The sequence below is a fragment of the Plecotus auritus genome (assembly GCF_963455305.1).
Source record: "Plecotus auritus genome assembly, chromosome: 8".
Classification (NCBI taxonomy): domain Eukaryota; kingdom Metazoa; phylum Chordata; class Mammalia; order Chiroptera; family Vespertilionidae; genus Plecotus; species Plecotus auritus.
Genome location: NC_137782.1, coordinates 62,010,095 through 62,030,120, shown reverse-complemented (window position 1 = coordinate 62,030,120; position 20,026 = coordinate 62,010,095). Strand labels below are relative to the sequence as shown.

At 38.8% G+C, this 20,026-nt stretch overlaps 1 protein-coding gene across 2 annotated transcripts in view; it reads left to right on the top strand.

The window, feature by feature from the left end:
* ITCH (itchy E3 ubiquitin protein ligase) overlaps positions 1–18,321 on the top strand; it is a 137,648-nt gene extending 119,327 nt beyond the window's left edge. For both annotated transcript variants that reach the window (XM_080685028.1, XM_080685027.1), the window contains exons 21-25: positions 7,524–7,644; positions 8,032–8,136; positions 11,059–11,155; positions 12,699–12,771; positions 15,575–18,321. In XM_080685028.1, the coding sequence (XP_080541154.1) occupies positions 7,524–7,644; positions 8,032–8,136; positions 11,059–11,155; positions 12,699–12,771; positions 15,575–15,674 (496 nt within the window). In that variant the 3' untranslated portion in view covers positions 15,675–18,321. The remainder of the gene's footprint in view (positions 1–7,523; positions 7,645–8,031; positions 8,137–11,058; positions 11,156–12,698; positions 12,772–15,574) is intronic.
* The last annotated feature ends 1,705 nt before the right edge of the window (positions 18,322–20,026 follow it).

The following is a 20,026-nucleotide window of genomic DNA, read 5'->3' as shown; positions in this document are numbered from 1 at the left end:
AAGAAAATGAGAGAAGTAGACAGATTTTTGTGGAGGCAGCGAGGTAGAGTGACTATCCTATAGGTAATTCAAACTAAACCTTACAGAAAATTAGTGTAGTGGATACTAATGGGTTTTTTACCACCTTGCTGGTATATTTTCAACTTAACCAGAATTTTGAAGTTTATAAAGTGATAGAAAATAATTTTGATTAAAACTTTCACTTTTTCTCCAAAAGTGGGAGTTTTAATGGTAGAGGTAGTGCTAGATAACGCTTTTAAATACCAATTCCATACTCACTATGCCATGTAACAGGTCATTGATAAGCATCTCAAATTTATATGCAGATATTTTCATGGGGCATTTGTAAGATCTGGTAAAATTTATAAGTAAAATGATGGTTTTTAGTATATCCTCTTTGCATTGGTTCAGACTTTTAGTCTCAAGAGTTTTAAGTTCATTCACATATTCTTGACACCAATTCAGAGTTAGATTTCATATATGTGCTTCTTGAGTTCTAATTTCTGGGTATCTTGCCTGCTTTTCTAGTCTTTAAATATTAATATGTTCATTCCAGCTTTCTTTTTTACTTTTTAAAAGTATATTTTTATTCATTTTAGAGAGGAAGGGAGAGAGAGATAGAAACATCAGTGATGAGAGAGAATCATTGATTGGCTGCTCCTGCATTCCCCCCAGTGGGGATCGAGCCCGTCACCTGAGCCTGTGCCCTGACTAGGAATGGAACAGTGACCTCCTGATTCATAGGTTGATGCTTAACCACTGAGGCACACCAGCCAGGCCAGCTTTCTTACAATTAGTATTTGTATGGTATATCTTCCTCCCATGTTTTTGTATTTAAAATATGTTTATTATCAGCAGCATGTTCCTGGGTATTGCTATTTTTATCCAGTTTGATCATTTTTTTTAATTGCACTCTTCAGTACATTTACATGTCATTTTGTTATTGATGATTAGACTTAAGTCTGCCACCTTGCTATTTGTTTCTTATTTTTCCCAATTTTCTTTGTTCCTCCTTTTCTGCCTTCTTTTGAATTAATAGAATAATTTTTACTCTTCTTTTTTTAATGTCTTCTGGTTAACTATATCTCTAATTTTCTTAGTGAGTGCTCTAATGATTATCTATATATATAAAAGGCTAAGTGTCCTTTCATCTAACTGTTAGCTATGACGCTCACTGACACCAGGGGGTAGATGCTCAATGCAGGAGCTGCCATGACGTGCACTGACCATTTAAAAATGGCACCACAGCCGAAACCGGTTTGGCTCAGTGGATAAAGCATCGGCCTACGGACTGAAGGGTTCAGGTTCGATTCCGGTCAAGGGCATGTGCCTTGGTTGCAAGCACATCCCCAATAGGGGTTGTGCAGGAGGCGGCTGATCGATGTTTCTCTCTCATCGATGTTTCTGACTCTCAATTCCTCTCCCTTCCTCTCTGTAAAAAATCAATAAAATATATTTTTAAAAAAATAAAAAATAAAAAATAAAAATGGCACCACAGATCTGGCATTGACAAACCAACACTCAGCTTCCCCCAAGTGGGACACAGGCCCCACCACCACCCTGGAGCAACACCCCACCAAATCTCAGCTGACGCTGCCAAGACCCCATGACGCAAAATGCAGCCCACAGCCCAGCCCGGAAACGGTCGCTGTGGGTGCCGGGTAATGATGTAACGCAACAACGCCCAGCTTCCTCTCCCTAGCGACTAGCCTCCTTGGCGTTTCTTCTGCCCAGGAACCCGACTTGCTTTATAGCCAGGTGCAAACATTTTATAGTTTAACCAAATGTCTGTGAAGTGTTTTCCTATGCTTCATCTCATTTGATCCTCACAGAAGTCCTGGAGTAGGTAGATAGGAGACTCGGTAGAATCCTATTTTCTTTTCATTAGCGGGAAAACAGATTTAGAAGATTTACAAACTTGACCCGACTGAAAAGAAGTAAGAAATGGTGGACCTTGAAAATGACTTCAGGTTTTCTCACTGTGCAGAATATAGTCAAACACTGCTACAGTTAAATATTTTACCCTTTGTTCTCCCTGCGTGATCTACAATAATAATCTGCCCTGTGTTGATATTTACTGTTGTGTTGCTGACAATTACCTGAAAGAGAAGTTGGGGTGCTTCACTGGGCTGGCAAAAGTTTAGCTAAATCAGAAAACAGGTCTAATTAAGCAAGTTTATTATATATATATATATATATATATATATATATATATACATACACACACACATACAGATATATATATGTGTGTGTGTGTGTGTGTATATATACATATATATATATATGGCTAAGTTGACTTGCACATGCACGATAACGCATAAAGCTCTCACTGGCGCCAACCTCATGCATGTGTTTCGATCTGTCATTGTCTATTGTGAATTTGGTTGACACTTATAGAGAAAGGGCGAATAGCGATATTAACATATTTCTTCTAATTAATTTCCTTTTAATGTGCATGAATCTGTGCACCGGGACATTAGTAATGATATAAATCCTTATCACTTACAATTAATATTCTATTAACATTAATATTATATATAGTAATATAATGTAATTAATATCACACTACTACTTATACCATATAAGAGGCTCATCTATATATATAAAAGCCTAAGCAACGCGCTGACTGGCTGGTAGCTGTGATGCACAATGAGCACCAGGGGGCAGATGCTCATCGCACAGGCATGGAAACATGGAACAGACTGATGAATCTCAGAGGGAAGGGGGAAAAAGGGAGGGCAGGAAGAAATTAACCAAAGATCTTACATGCATACTAGAGGCCCGGTTACAAAATTTGTGCACCGGGGGGGTGGTTGTCCCTCAGCCCAGCCTGCACCCTCTCCAATCTGGGACCCCTCGAGGGATGTCCGACTGCCCGTTTAGGCCCGATCCCTTTTCCATTTTTTATCTTAATGTGTACCTGTTGGCAATAAATTCTTGTAGATTTTCTCTGGAAACATGTTTATGTCACCTTCAGTTTCAAAGGATATTTTCACTAGATTCAGAATTCTAGGTTTATAGGATTTTATTTCCTCTTTTTTTTTTTTAGCACTTCCAATAATGTCATTTTATTGTTGGCTTCTATTGTTTTTTATGTAAGCCATTGTTTTTCTGAATGAAATGTGTTTTTTCTGTGACTTTTTAAGATTTTATTTTTAATTTTGGTTTTTAGCATTTTGGCTCTGATCTAAATGCGATTTCTGAAATATATCCTGCTTGGCTTTTCTAAGCTTGTATGTGCGATTGATGTCATTTATTTCAGCAGTTGGAAAATATTATGAGGCTTTATCTCAGTGTATGATCCTTTTGCTTGATTACCTCTGTACATACTTCAGAGGCCTCAGTTACATATTTATTTAAACTTTGATATCATACCATGGTTCTCAGATGCTATATATTATTTTAGAAAGAGAGAAAGGGAAAGGGATAGAAACATTGATGAGAGAGAAAGATCCATCGGCTGCCTCCTGCAAGCCCCACAACCAGGGCATGTGCCCTGACTGGGAATCGAACCTGTGACATCATGGTTCATGGGTTGACGCTCAACCACTGAGCCACACTGGCCAGACCTGTATATATTTTTTATATTCTCTGTCTTTTGGTTTGGATCATTTCGATTGATCTGCCTTTAAATTTACTTCTCTTAAACTCATCCAATGACATTTTAACTTCAGATATTCTGTAATTTCCATTTGGTTCTTTTAAGAGTTTCTCTGCTGCCCTGGCTGGTGTGGCTGTTGGTTGGAATTCACCATGTACACCAAAAGGTGGCAGGTTTGATTTCCATTCAGGACACATACCCACGTTGTGGGTTCAATCCCTAGTCGGGGTACATGCGGGGGGCGGAGGGGTGGGCAACTGGTTGCTGTTTCTCTCTTATACCCATGTTTTTCTCTCTCCCTCCTTCCTTCCCTCCCTTTTTCTTTCTAAGATCAATTTTTTTAAAGTGTTTCTCTGGTTTCTCTGCTGAGAATCTCCATCTCTTTACTAATTTTTTTCTATCTTGTTCTATAAATTCTTTAATATAAAGTCTTCGCTAACTTCAACATTAGGTGTGCTTTGTTCTATAGATTTTTTTCTCTTGATTATGGGTCACATTTTTCTTCTTTGCATATGTAGTCATTTTTTTTAACCATTTTTTATTTTTTAATTACAGTTGACATTCAGTATTATATTAGTTTCAGGTGTACACTCCAGTGATTAGACATTATATAACGTAGTAAGTGGTCATCCCAATAGACCTCGTACCCAGATGACACCATACATAGTTATTAGAATATTATTGACTATATTCCCAATGCTGTACTTTACATTCCCAGGACTATTCGATAACTACCAATTTCTACGTCTTAATTCCTTTACCTTTTTCACCCATCTTCCCAACCCCCCCTCCCATCTGGCAACCATCAAAATGTTCTTTACCTTTTTCTTTCTCTCTGAAATCAATAAAAATATATTTTCCCCCAAAGTTTATAATTGTAACTAGAGGCCCGGTGCACAAAATTCCTGCATGGGTGTTCGTGTCCCTCAGCCCAGCCTGCACCCTCTTTAATCTGGGACCCCTCGAGGGATGTCTGACTGCCCGTTTAGGCCCGATCCTACAGTCGGACATCCCTCTCACAATCCAGGACTGCTGGCTCCCAACTGCTCGCCTGCCTGCCTTCCTGATTGCCCCTAACCGCTTCTGCCTGCCAGCCTGATCACCCCCTAACCACTCTCCTGCCAGCCTGATTGATGCCTAACTGCTCCCCTGCCAGCCTGTTAGCCCCTAACTGCCCTCCCCTGCAGGCCTGGTCACTCCTAACTGCCCTCCCCTACAGGCCTGGTCACCTCTAACTGCCCTCCCCTGCAGGCCTGGTCCCCCCCCCCCAACTGCTCTCCCCTGCAGGCCTGGGTCCCCCCCAACTGCCCTTCCCTGCAGGCCCGGTTGCCCCCAACTTCCCTCCTCTGCCGGCCTGGTCACCCCTAACTGCCCTCCCCTGCAGGCTTCATCGCCCCCAACTGCCCTCCCTTGCAGGCCTGGTCCCTCCCAACTGCCCTCCCCTGCTGGCCATCTTGTGGTGGCCATCTTGTGTCCACATGGGGGCAACCATCTTTGACCACATGGGGCAGCCATCTTGTGTGTTGGAGCGATGGTCAATTTGCATATTACTCTTCTTTAGATAGGATAGAGGACTGGTGCACGGGTGGGGGCCAGCTGGTTTGCCCTGAAGGGTGTCCTCGATCAGGGTGGGGGTTCTCTTGGGGCGTGGGGCAGCCTGGGCGAGGGGCCTGTGGTGGTTTGCAGGCAAGCCACGCCCCCTACGACCCAAGCAGAGGCCCTGGTATTTGGGATTTATTTATCTTCTGTAATTGAAACTTTGTAGCCTGGAGCGGATCCAAGCCTCCTGCTCGCTCCGTGGCAGCAGCCATTTTTGTTGGGATTTATTTATCTTCTGTAATTGAAACTTTGTAGCCTTGAGCGGAGGCCAAGACAGGCCAGGGCTGAGGAAGTTTGGCTTCCTCCATCACCAGGGAAACCCAAGCCTCCTGCTCATTCCATGGCTGCAGCCATCTTGGTTGGGTTAATTTGCATAGTCGCTCCTGATTGGCTGGTGGGAGTAGCCTATAGGTGTAGCGGAGGTGCAGTCAATTTGCATATTACTCTTTTATTAGATAGGATTGCCAGAAAAAATATTCTACTACAACCAACACTTCCATTTTCCAAAATTTTAGAGTTTTCAGGAAACTTTAGGATTTTAGTTGCCATTTTAGTCATCAAGTAATCAAATGACTAAAATAAGTATTTGTTTGCTCATTTAATTTTTTATTTTTAAAACAGATTTTTATTGATTTTAGAGAGGAAGGGAAAGGGAGAAAGAGAGAGATAGAAACATCAATGATGACCACAATGCAAGGCCTTTCTAAATAAATATACCTTAAGTCCTGGAAAAAAAAAGAAAAGAAACATCAATGATGAGAGAGAATCATTGATTGGCTGCCTCCTGCATGCCCCACACTGGGGATCAAGCCCACAACCTGGGCATGTGCCCCAACCGGTAATCAAACCATGACCTTCTGGTTCATAGGTCAGTGCTCAACCACTGAGCCATGCCAGGCAGGCACTAATTAAAATTTTTAAAATAAATATACTGTAATAACATGGAAAAATACAGTTTATATTTATTGTGAATTTTAACTTTGTTCTGTGTCTTAGCTATGTAACTATGTAGATGAAGATTAGAAGAAAGTTGAAATTGTAATCTAGAATATTTAGTAGAGAGGAATTTTCATTAAAAATAATTTTCATTCAGAAAAATTGCAAGGGAAAGCCTACGTTTTAAAAGAAGCTTAAGAGACTTTTGCAGTGTATGAACTTTATTTAGATTCTGATCCTAGCAATATATTAAAATGGAATAATTCAGTAGAATTTAAGCAATGAATATATGATATAAAGTAATTATTCACTTTTTTTGTGTGATAATAGAATTATGGTTATGGTTTTTTAAAATACATTTTTACTAGAGGCCTGAAATTCGTGCACAGGGGTGGGGGGTCCCTCAGCCCAGCCTGCACCCTCTCCAATCCGGGACCCCTCAGGGGATCGGGCCTAAACCAGCAGTTGGACATCCCTCTCACAATCTGGGTCCGCTGGCTCCTAACTGCTCACCTACCTGCCTGCCTGATCGCCCCTAACTGCCACCCCCTTCACCCCCCCGCCAGCCTGATCACCCCTTACCACCTCTGCCTGTCGGCCTGATCTCCCCTAACTGCCCCCCATGCCAGCCTGGTCGCCCCCAACTGCCCCCCTCCTCCACCGGCCTGGTCGCCCCCAACTGATGCCCCTGCTGGCCTGGTTGCCCCTCACTGCCCTCCTCTGCTGGCCTGGTCACCCCGCACTGCCCCCACCCCCCGCCGGCCTGGTCACCCCACGCAGCCTGCTGTTCAGTCGTTAGGTTGTCCCTCACTAACCCCCCTATCGGCTTTGTCGCCCCACGCAGCCTGCTGTTCGGTCATTACTGTGAGAGCGTCTTGACCAATTTGCATATTACCCTTTTATTAGTCTAGATTGATTTTAGAGAGGAAGGGAGAGGGGAGAGATAGAAACATCAATGATGAGATAGAATCAATGATTGGCTGCCTCCTGTACCCTCCCTCCTGGGGATTGAGCCTACAACCCAGGCATATGCCCTTGATCAGAATCAAACTTGGGACCCTTCAGTCCACAGGCCAACACTCTATCCACTGAGCCAAACCAGCTAAGGCATGGTTATGTTTTTTTAGAGAGAGACCTCATTTTGTAGAGATACATAATAAAATATTTATGTTTAAAATGAAATTATATTTAGAGTATGGGTAGTGGCATAATGAAATAAGATTGGCATTGTATTGAAGCTGGGGTATCTATATTTGGGGTTCTTTATATTCTTTTATATACCGAGGTTTTCATAATAGTATAGCTTTTTAAAATTATATTTGTACTCGGAATTTAAACGTAACATCTAAACTTCCTGATAGCTTTTTTTTTTATATTTATTTAACAGAATGGTAGCTGAATGGAGGTTGTCTCGAGGTGTTGAAGAACAGACACAAGCTTTCTTTGAGGGTTTTAATGAAATTCTTCCTCAGCAGTATTTGCAGTACTTTGATGCAAAGGAGTTAGAGGTAATAAGTTTTTCTTCTTTCCTTTGCAGCATGCTGATAAAGAATGCTTTCGGTTGTCTGCTTTCAACTCACTTTCCAGTGGCAATATTTTTTATGTAGGCAGGATATTTAAAATCATATAAAAGAATTAGCTAAAAAAGTATTACTATCAGAACCTCTCTGTAATGAATGGCTTATTTACCTGAATCTGTTTATATATATAACACATCAGAAACTCAACCTTTCAGAATATTATAGATACAGTTATTGATACATAGTTACAATCCATAGCCTCTTGATTAGTTTGTTTTTTTTATACTGTTTAATATTTGTTCTTATCTATGTCTAGCATTATTATAAATGTTGTACAATTACCTATAGAAATCATTTGTCTTTTTCATTCAAAAGGTTCTTTTATGTGGAATGCAAGAGATTGATTTGAATGACTGGCAAAGACATACCATCTACCGTCATTATACTAGGACAAGCAAACAAATAATGTGGTTTTGGCAGGTTTGTCTCACTTTATTTCTGTTGACAAACACACCATAATTTTTTAGAAATGTGTTTACCATATATGAAAATAAGTTACATAAAAAAAATACCAGTATATTCAGACCCCTCATTCCATCCTATGCAATATAATAAATGAACATGGATTATGGAACCATCCTTTTAAGACTATTGCCAAGTAAGCTATACATACCTTTCACCTTTGCCCAGAGTATAACTCCAGATGATAATATGCTTTGGAATTTTATAGAACTGTCTAAAGTATGGTTTTCATCATTCATACCTCATTAAGAATTACATAATGTTCAGAAGGCAAACTTAAGAAAGAGACTTGGTTTGGAATCATACTGGTGTCTCTTCAAAAAAATGTTGGTTATAGCACATAAAAAGATTTTCAACATTACTAATAATTAGGAAAGTGCAAATCAAAATGACAAAGAGAAAAAACAATCATCCTTGGTGAGGATGTGGAGAAATTGGAACTTTCTGCATTGCTGCTGCGAATATGAAATGTACACAACTGTGGCAAAGTTTTGTGGTTTCTCAAAAAGTTAAACATAGGATTAATATATGATCCAGCCCTGGTTGAAGTGTCATCCCGTATACCAAAAGGTGGCAGGTTCAGTTCCCATTCAGGGCACATACCTAGGTTGCGGGCTCGATCTCCAGTTGGGGCACATATGGGAGGCAACTAATCGATGTTTCTCTCTCTCTTTAATGTTCTCTTCCTCCCATTTTTTTCTCTTTCTCTCAAATCAATAGACATATCCTCAGTTGGGGATTTTTTAAAAAATTAACATATGATCCGACAATTCTACTCCTAGGTATACCCAAAAGAATTGAGAGCACAGGGATTCAGATACTTGTATACCTATGTTCATAATAGTATTATTCACAATAGCCAAAAAATGGAAGCAATCTAAGTGTCCATCAACAGATGAATGGTTAAACAAATTGTGGTATATACATACAAAGAAATATTATCCAGCCTTTAAAAAAAAACAAAAAAAAAAGGAAATTCTGCCCTAGCCGGTTTGGCTCAGTGCATAGAGCATTGGCCTGTGGACCAAAGGGTTCCGGTCAAGGGCACGTACCTCGGTTGCACGTACCTGGTTGGGGCGTGTGCAGGAGGCAACCAATCGATGTGTTTCTCTCACATCAGTGTTTCTTCTGTCTTTTGCTCTCTCTTCCACTCTCTAAAAATGATCAATGGAAAAATATCCTTGGGTGAGGATTAACAAAAAAAAGGAAATTCTAACATAGGCTACAACATGGATAAACCTTGAGGATATTATGCTAAGTGAAATAAGCCAGCCACAAAAGGACAAATACTGTATGATTCCACTTATATGAGGTACCTAGAATAGGCAAATTCATAGAAACATAAAGTAGAATAGAGGTTACCAGGGCCTGGGGAAAGGGGAACTGAGGCAGTGGGAAGATAAGTTTAATGCATTCAGAGTTTTTGTTTGGGAGATGATAAAAAAAATGTCCTGGAAACAGTGGTGATAGTTACACAACAGAGTTAATGTACTTAATGCCATTGAATTGTATGCTTAAATGGTAAATATTTGTTATATATATTGTACCACAATAAAAAAATTGTTTTAGCCCTGGCCAGGGTTGCTCAGTTGGTTAGAGCGTCGTCCCATACACTGAAAGGTGGCAGGTTCGATTCCCAGTCAGGGTATATGCCTAGCTTGTGGGTTCAATCTCTTGTTGGGGCGTGTATCAGAGGCAGCCAAGCAGTGTTTTAACTCTCACATCGATGTTTCTATCTCTGTCTCTCTCTCCCTCTTGCGCGCGCGCGCGCTCTCTCTCTCTCTCTCTCTCTCTCTCTCTCCCTCCCCTCCCCCTTCCTCTCTCTAAAAGCAATAAAAAAATTTAAAATTAAAAAAAATATTTTTAATTTCTGATATTCACTTAGTCATAAGAAACGCAGATGAACTGAGCTTCTGTAACATACAGGATTTGGATTATAAAACACTTGATAAGTAGTACAAGATATTTATCCTTTTTTGAAAAACATGTTTTTATTGATTTTTAGAGCAAGGGACAGGGGGAGAGAGAAACATCGATGTGAGAAACATTTGCCTCACCGGCGCACCCTGACCAGGGATCGAACCAGCAACCTTTTGGTGCACAGGACAATGTTCAACTGAGCCACACAGGCCAAGGCAGATAAAAATTATTCTTTACCAAAAAAATATTTGGTTGAGCCAAAACACCAGTGCTAGAAGATGAAAGCACCCTCCAGAAACCTACTGCTTTTAATCAGAGTTATTATATAGGAGTTAAAAGCCATATAATTCTGGTAACACTTAGCTATACCTTCAAACCTAAAGAACATTGAGAAAAGGAGGTTATTAGGGTAAATCTGGATCAGAATTCTGTGATTTTGATTTCATTTGTTCATAAATTTCAATAATCTGTACTGCCTCAAGCTCTGTGTCCTATATAATGAATATCCTATAGGGCAGGCAGATGTGGGTGGGAAAGGAGATACTGCCCTTGAACTGATCTTGAAACTACATGAGTAGGGAGCTCTTGGGCTCAGGGGGCCCTCTTTTTCTGTCTCCCCTAAGGATGTGCTCCTAAAATTTACAGAGGGGAAGGTTAGTGGGGCTTTGACAAACATAGAGAAGGTCCTCCATCCACAGTAGTGGATACAGTCATTATTATCTCGTGCATCTGACACTGGGAGTTCATTTAAGAATTTTCTTGCGATTCCTAGTCAGGGCACATGCCCAGGTTACAGGCTTGATCCCTAATAGGGGCATGTAGGAGGCAGCTGGTTGATATTTCTATCCCTCCCCCTTCCTCTCTAAAATCAATAACATATTTTTAAAAAAATGTTTTTCTTGTTTATTATGTTAAACATAGCATATGACCTATATTTCTCTTTAAATGTGCTTTTAACAGTTCGTTAAAGAAATTGATAACGAGAAGAGAATGAGACTTCTACAGTTTGTTACTGGAACCTGCCGATTACCAGTTGGAGGATTTGCTGACCTCATGGGTATGTATATAGGATTACTTTTCCTATAGAAAAAATTATGACACTGCTGTTACATCATTGTATATACAACTTATCAGAAATAAAAGTAAGTGTAGCCATTTTCTTAAATAGTCATAGTTAACCTGGATTTGTCTAAACTTTTAAATCACTTTGTAATTCTTACCTGGAAATTTTAAACCCTACAACTAGACCCCACATTTTAACTTAGGATAGCAGTCTTCTATTTGTAACTCTGTTCATTCAGTCATTTGGCAAACATTTTTGTGTCTCCCACGGGCCAGGCATGTTGATTGTATTATACTACATTTTTAATGATGTGTTTACCACTCTTCCCTGTTATACCTGGAACTCCTCAAGATATAAGTCCATATCTTCATCATTTTATTTCTGGCACCAAGCATAGTACTTATCACATAGTAGTCACTGATTAAAGTGTGTTGTTTTGAAATGAATAACCATGAGAGTATTTATTTTGCAACTAAATAATAAAATAGATTCAAGTCTTCCTTTCACACCAATGTTATGTCAAGTACCATAGGAGGATAGAAGAGAAGTTGTGATCCCTAAGTGTGCTTCAGCTGAAGCAGAGGGTCAGAATTAAAAGAACTACGCAATTTTGAGTATAGTGTGGAACCAGTTTAAATGCCTTTAAAAGTCAGACTAAAAAAATTTGGACATTACTCTACGGGTATTGGAAGTTATGGGAACTTTTTGAAGAGAGGAAACTTGCTGAAACTGCATTTTAGGAAGATTTGATGAAAAAGCATGAAAAGATAGGGAGAGCCCTAGCTGGTGTGGATCAATGGTTGAGCGTCAACCTATGAACCAGGAGGTCACGGGTTCGATTCCCTATCAGAATTGTGGGCTCAATCCTCAGGAGGCAGCGTGCAGGAGGCAACTGATCAATAATTCTCTTTCATCGATATTTCTGTCTTTTCCTCTCCCCTTTTCGTTGAAATCAATAAAAAATATTTCTTTAAAAATAATAAACTATTCTTTAAAAAAGCAAAAGATAGGGAAGAGCCTGGAGGTAGGAAGAAAGTGTTGGCACAGTGATGAGAAACTGATCTTAGGAGATGAAAGTAGAGATGGAAAAGAGAAGATAAATGCTAGAGAAGTTCCAAAAGTGGAAACTGTACTCAATTAAAAGATGAGATAAGAAGAAAGAATGTCAAAGATAATATGTTATGAAATATGGAGAAATGGAGAAACTGTGGCATGTAGAGAACATGGTTTGGAAGTGTTAGGGAAGATAATGACTTGCTTAGAGTCTGCTGCGTTTAAGATGATTGCCAGACAACCAAGTAGAAAATATTCAGGGGTAGGGACTCTTGCACTTAAGCACATCTTTTTGGGACACCCTATATTTCTGAGCCTCCCCCCCCCCAATTTTTTATTCAATTTAGTAGGCTTGGGATAGGGTCTGTAGTTTTGTGATTCTAACAGTTTCCTTGGTGATGCTGATAATGATGCTGCTACATTGGGGATCACAATTTTATAACTATTATATTATTAAACTGTTGATGGTTTCACTATGTTTTAGGGAGCAATGGACCTCAAAAATTCTGCATTGAAAAAGTTGGGAAAGAAAATTGGTTACCCAGAAGTCATACCTGGTAAGTAAAATCAGAAAAAGTAGAGAAAACAGCTTTTTCCAGTTCTGTAGATATTAAAGCCTATTAGAAATGAAATATTTCCCCATTGTATTGACTTATTCTTATCAGCTTTTTTGAGGTATAATTTACTAAAAAAACTTACCCATTTTATTCAATGATATTTAGATTTATAGACTAGTAACCATCACTACAATACAGTATTAATGTATTTTCATCACCCCCAAACAATTAGCCCATTTCCAGTCAATCCCTTTTCCCACCTCTGAGTTGTTTTTTAAATGTGATAGTTGGAAAACTTTTAACTTTTCTTTGACGGCACAGGAAGAAATCAATTCTAGATAGTTGTTGGGAGAGCTACTTTCTAATATAGTGAACAGAAATATTTTCTCATAAATGCCGTTTAACCACATTTTCAAAAATGTACAAAACTAAAAACCCAACTGTAATCTTAACTAAAATATATGTTGGAATTCGACCTAAAGCTCAGCAATACTTGGACTTTATTTTGTGAGACATTTCTGTGGTTATATGTGGACTTTGATGGATATTCCTTTGTTTTCCCCATCTGGCCTTTTTAATTGTTTTATTGTTTGTTCCTTTACATTTTCATACACATTGTGTGGTTTTTAAAAAATAACAACTTGACCCATTTGTTGAAAATCAATTGGCAATAAATACACTGGCTTATTTCTGGATTCTCAATTCTATTTCCATTGATCCATATGTATATCCATAATGGCATACCACATTGTCTTGATTACTATAGCTTTGTAGTAAGTTTTGAATTTAGGAAGTATATGTCTTCCAATATTTTCAAGATTTTTTTGGCTGTTCTGGGTCCTTTGGATTTTCATGTGAATTTTAGGATCAGCTTGTCCATTTCAGCAAAGAAGTCAGCTGGGATTTTGATACAGATCACTTTGAATTTGTAGATCAGTTTGGGGGAATATTGCGATCTTAACAATATTTTGTCTTCCTATCAATGCACATGGATGGGATATCTTTCAAGACTATTTATCTAGGTCTTTTTAATTCAACAATGTTTTATATTTTTCCATTACACAAGCCTTGCATTTCTTCTATTAAATTTCTTAAGTATTTTATTCTTTAAAAAATGTGTGTGTGTGTATGTGTGTGTGTATGTATATACACACATGTACATATATATTATTATTATTGATTTCAGAGAGGAAGGGAGAGGGAGAGAGAGAAACATCAGTGATGAGAGAGAATCATTGAATGGCTGCCTCCTGCACATCCCACACGGGATTGAGCCTGCAACCAGGCATGTGTCCTGACCAGGAATCAAACCATGACCTCCTGGCCTACAGGTCAACGGTCAACCACTGAGCCATGTTGGCCGAACTACCATATATTTTATCCTTTTTTTTGAAGCTAGTATGAATGGGATTTTTGTAGTTTCATTTTAGATTTTTTTTTAATACTTTTTTTAAAAAAATATTTCTAAATATTTTTAAACATCAATGATGAGAGAGAATCATTGATCGGCTGCCTCGTGCACGCCCCCTACTGGGGATCAAGCCCACAACCCGGGCATATGCCCTTGGCTGGAATCGAACCTGGGACCCCTCAGTCTGCAGGCCGACGCTCTTATCCACCGAGCCAAAAACCAGCCAGGGCTCATTTTAGATTTTTTTTTATTGCTAGTGTATAGAAATACAATTTATTTTTGTATACTTATCTTGTACACGTGTTTTGAATTGGCCTCTTGTCCCTTTCTTTTTTATTTCAAAACCTAGAACAGACTGTGCCATTACACTGTTGTGAACAGCTTATCTCAGTCACACATGAGAACCAGCCTCATTATAAGTTCCATGTTTCCATTTGTAAGAACTAAAAAAAGTAATAATTGTAAATTTATTTTTCCTTTGTGGATAGTATTATTTCTTCTTTTGCCAAACATTTAGGCCTTGTCCTAAAAATATGGCAGAGGGCTAAGGCTTCAGAGCAGCTTCACTACTTGTTACCTTGTGAAAGTGATGATAATATGGCCCAAAATTAGAAGATGCTCTTTAAAAACTCAACAGCTAAGAATAGGACAGAAATGTTCATTCAAGCCGAAACCGGTTTGGCTCAGCGGATAGAGCGTCGGGCTGTGGACTGAGGGGTCCCGGGTTCGATTCCGGTCGGGGGCATGTACCTTGGTTGCGGGCACATCCCCAGTTGGGGGTGTGCAGGAGGCAGCTGATCGATGTTTCTCTCTCATCGATGTTTCTAACTCTCTATCCCTCTCACTTCCTCTCTGTAAAAAATCAATAAAATATATTTAAAAAAAAAAAAAAAAGAAATGTTCATTCAATAGGAGAATATTAGATATTAGAGCAGAACATTATTTCTTAAAGTGGTAAATTTAAAACCTTTTTTTTTTTTTTTTTAATTTAAAACCTTTTGATAAGAGACCTATGGCCTACGAAGCCTAAAATATTTACTATCTAGCCCTTTACAGAAAAAGTTTGCTGACCACTGATCTAGATTAGGGTAGGTGGGGGAGCATGAGAAGACCAACGTTTTATTGAATACCTGCTGAGCACCAGGCACTGTGCTATGTATATGCTTGTTTCTTCTTCATTCTATCCTGAGAGATAAATATTGTTTTTCCTATTTTACCAAAGCAGAAACCAAGACTCAAAAACGTAATAGCACTTATTCAAAGGCCCAGGGATAGATCTGGGACTTAAACCAGTTTTGCCTGACTTTAAAAACCAGCTTTGTTATATACTACACTGCCCATTTGTTTCTTAGTATAATATTTTTTTCTCATACTAACAATTCTTACTTTTAGTTTTAACCGCCTGGACCTACCACCCTATAAGAGCTATGAGCAACTGAAGGAAAAGCTGTTATTTGCCATTGAAGAAACAGAAGGATTTGGACAAGAGTAACTTCTGGGAATTTGCACCACGGAAGGACAAGAACTTACTTGCAATGTTTGTCCTTTTCCTTCTCTGCTTGTTGCACATCTTGTTGTAAAATTGGACTGTGACTGTTTAGAGAGTTATCTGAGTATAAGTAAATTAATGTTATCATTGAGATTTATTTACCAGTGATTCTGGACTTTTATTCAACATTTCCAGAAATCAGATCTGCAAATGACTAGTCAAAAACCTTAACATGAGATTTAACACATCATTGAAATCTGACTTGTCTTATTCCACTAGATTGTTTCCTTAATTATGTATATGTGTATCAAAAGTTTCACTCTTCCTTTTACATCCTAGAACAGTAACAAAAACATTTTAAACTCATGTATCTGTACTCTAAAACACTGCCATCCTAAAGCAGATTTTATGTGAGTGAAAGGATTGCCTCATTCAGAAATTGTCAATATGAAGGGGGAGATTAGGCTTTCCCTAACCCTACATTTATTTGTTTTTTATTCCACATATGCCAGGAAATATATGTAGTATGGTCTCTAAACCCCTAGGTTTTTTTCCCCCAAAGTCAAGACTCTCTGCCTTTTTGTTGGTAGGGGGAAAAAATGCTATTGCTTTGTCTTACAGAGCGAATGTCTGCCAATTACCCATCCATTACATAAGCCTGAACTTTGGTAATATATGGCTATGAAAATTAATTAAGCCTCTATAAAGACTTCCCATAGAGATGAATTCTCATATTAAAATGTAGTTACCTGCAATATTTACTAGAGATTTATGAGATTAAATTAAGAGATAATGTAAGAAAGTAGACTTTTCTGATTCTACATAATGCTTGATTATTCATTTAGGGACCTAGAAATATTGTGTGAAAATGTATAAATATCACCCAAAAGGCTTTCTGCCCTATATTTTTAAAATACAGAATAGTTATATTTTAAGTAGTCCTGGCCCTAGTTCTATAGGGCTTGGCTATTTAATATTTTTATGGAGAAAACATTTAGTTCTGGAAAAGGTAAATGCTTGTATATATTTTTGCAACCTGAGATCTCCCTTACTTCATTTCTTCCTTTAATTTAAGTGGCCACATGTATATGTCTTCCCTGCTGTGTTAGGAAAATGGGGGCTGGATATCCCAAGAATAAGAGGTTTTATAAAAAGTACTGCAAATAGCAGACATAAATATCTCCAAATACTATCTTAAATTTTGGAATAAGCTGAACATTTGGAAATAGATTTATTGTAAGTGTTTAATTAGAGCAATTTCTTACATCTGAACTAAATTGCTTTTAGAGTCCTTTTTCTTTGTGAGCATTGTAAATGCCAATAAATTCTGTTAATTTTTTTTTTTTTTTTTTACTGCATGTTATGTTGAAATAAAAACAAAGTAAAATGAGCAAATTGCCTTATTCTTCTGCTCTTTTGGGAGGTTGGGGAAAGCAGCATTTCACAGCCTAGGCAGTAGGGAAGGACCTCACTTGTTTAATCAAATAGAGTGCTTTAAAACTGACCTAGCCACTCATAATAATGAATTCCTACTCTGTCTTTTATGATCTCATATCGTGCAGAAGAATCTAATTTTATAAGACTTACAATAACTCTATTTAAGATTGAGGTACTAATTTTTCACCAAGATTGACATACTAATGTCAAGTCATAGAAATTTAAGTGAAATATGACTCACCTCCCCACAAAGGTCTCATGCTAAATAAGCTATTTCAGTCACGCCCACTCTGCCCCTTTTTATTTATTTCATTAATAATCCAAAATGTTATCAGGGATGCCTCGTGGAATTAGACTTCGCTATATTTATATCCTTCATTGGTTTGGATGTAACTCCATCCTTCAAAACTCCTAAGGTTAACTACTTCTATTTAATATTGTTGGTATCTCCAGCCCCCTCTTTTTTTATTTTGTTTTCCTTTTAGGATTATTTACAAAATTATTTGTATATATGCTATGCTTTCATTAACTAAAAACGAAATAGCACCACTGGATTGTATATAACTGTATTGGCATTCCTTTTTTTTTTTTTTTTTCTTGAACTATAATTTCAAATACTCAGGTAACTCTGCAAATATCACAGGGAGTCAAGTGCTCTTAATAAAGGCCCTTCAGGGGGCTGCCTCACTTGCATTTCCTTAAAAGATGTAACTTTATAATTAAAGATTTTTGGTCTTTCATTTGCACATTTTTCTGTTAGTCTTGAGCAAGAAGGTTTTTCCTACCTGCATAAAAGACCAGATCTTACAGATTTCTGACTGTTTTTGTAAGTGGCCAGGTTACAGCCTGTCTGTTCTGTGGAGTAGGTAGGAAAAAAAAAAACTATAAAGACCCACTGAGGTGACTGTGGATTTGGTACCTATTGTGAAGAGAGAACCAAGATGAAAACATCTAAGTCAGGACCCCAGCCATGGTGCTGAGTAGAGAAACACCAGCTAGTTATCAAGATTGACTGTTCTTTGACTAGCGAGTGTGGTTCAGTGGGTGAGCGTCGACCTATAAACCAGAAGGTCACAGTTTGATTCTCCTTGATTCCCGGTCAGGGCACATACCCAGTAGAAGGTATGAAGGAGGCAGCCAGTCGATGATTCTCTCTCATCATTGGTGTTTCTATATCTCCCTTCCTCTCTGAAATGAATAAAAATATTTTTTTTAAAAAAACTTCTCAATAAACTGTCCTGCTCATTAGCTTCAGTAGACCTTTTCTTATTGGGAAACGAGGTGATCAACTTCTTGCTTAAAATAGAACCAGTGGCCCTGGCTGGGTAGCTCAGTTGGTTGGAGCATTGTCCCATACACCAAAGGGTTTTGGGTTCGATCCCCAGTGCGGGTGCATGCAGGAGGCAGCCATTCAATGTTTCTTTCTCAAATCAATGTTTCTTTCTCTCCCTTCCTCTAAAAATTAGTAAAAACATCCTCCGTGCAGACTAAAACTATAAAAATAAAAATAGGACCAGGAGAGAGAGGCTAAGGCAAGAGGGTTTCCTCAAGGCATCCTACAGGTAAGGATGTGGAATTTCTTAATATGCTGATCTGACTAGAGGACAGAAACGGCAGGTTCTGAGTACACCCTCTCCTGTTTAATCTGCCCAATATAAGCAGCTAGAAAACTCTAGCTTCAGTGTGACTAATAAAAGGGGGAAGAGGTGTCCTCCCCAGCATGAGGAAATCTTCCTTGGGGAAATAAGTAATTGCTCTTACTGACCATTGGCTCACCAGCCCCAAATCCTACAAAGAATCAAAGTGGGACTCAGCTGTGGTTGACTGGCTATTTTCCTAACTTTTAGGAAGTATCAGATTGTATAACCCCAGAACAGATAACTGCTGTCACTCCTAACCCATCACTTGTCAATTCCTATGTGTCTTTAGGGCTTCTTTGTGGTCAGGACATTTGGGGGTGGGATTCAAGGGAATTTTTGTGGTTGGCAAGAAGAGGAGGATCTTCAGTAGAGATCTCAGACACTGTTAGTCTCTTAGGAACAGGTTCCCATTAAGCAAAGATACTGTGGGCAAGAGGATTTCCTCAAGGCATCCCACAGGTAAGGATGTTGAGAATTTGCAGTCACACCTGCAGATCACTGAAAACGGCCATACTGTTATTTTTATTCATTTCTGATTCAGACCTGCTTTTTGTCTTCCCTGTCCTAGCAATCAATATCATGCCTATATTCACTTAGTCTCAGGACAACTGTCAACACTTATTTCTATGTCCCAAACATAGATATGCTTGCTACATGCAGTCATTTAGTCATCCTAGTCATTCTCAGGGAGGGATAATCACCTATGTTTTACAGATAAGAAAATAAATAGTCATTAACTTGAAGTTTCCACTGCTATTAAGTGGCAAGAGGGCAAACAAATCCAGAACTGATTCCAAAGATTGCATGGTTAAACGTTTTTGCTGTACCTGATACTCACAAACTGCAATTCTTGGAGTCTTCTATAACTCATTCAGCTGTTCCATCTAATTGGTTTCCAAATCCTATCAGGTCCATCTCCAAAACTTGAATCATTTCTCTCAGAGCTGCCTCCATTGCCACAGCCCACATCTTTACTCCTACCCTGGTTGAGTGTAGCAACCTGTCATTGCTTCCATTCTCTCCCTTCCAGTCCACCTGTGCCGCCTAAGAATGGTCTGTGGGAGACCTCAGTGTCATGCTTCTTCCGTGTTTAAAACTTACAGTGATTCCTCCATTACCACAGAATAAACTCCAAAACTCCTAAACCTGCCACTCAAAGCCAACAACTATCTCTAACTCCTCCTTCCCTCTCATTCTGGCTCCAGTCCTATGAACGACTGGCCAGTTTGTTTTGCTTCTGTGATTGTGATCTTGTTAAATCCTTTCACCCCTTAGCCT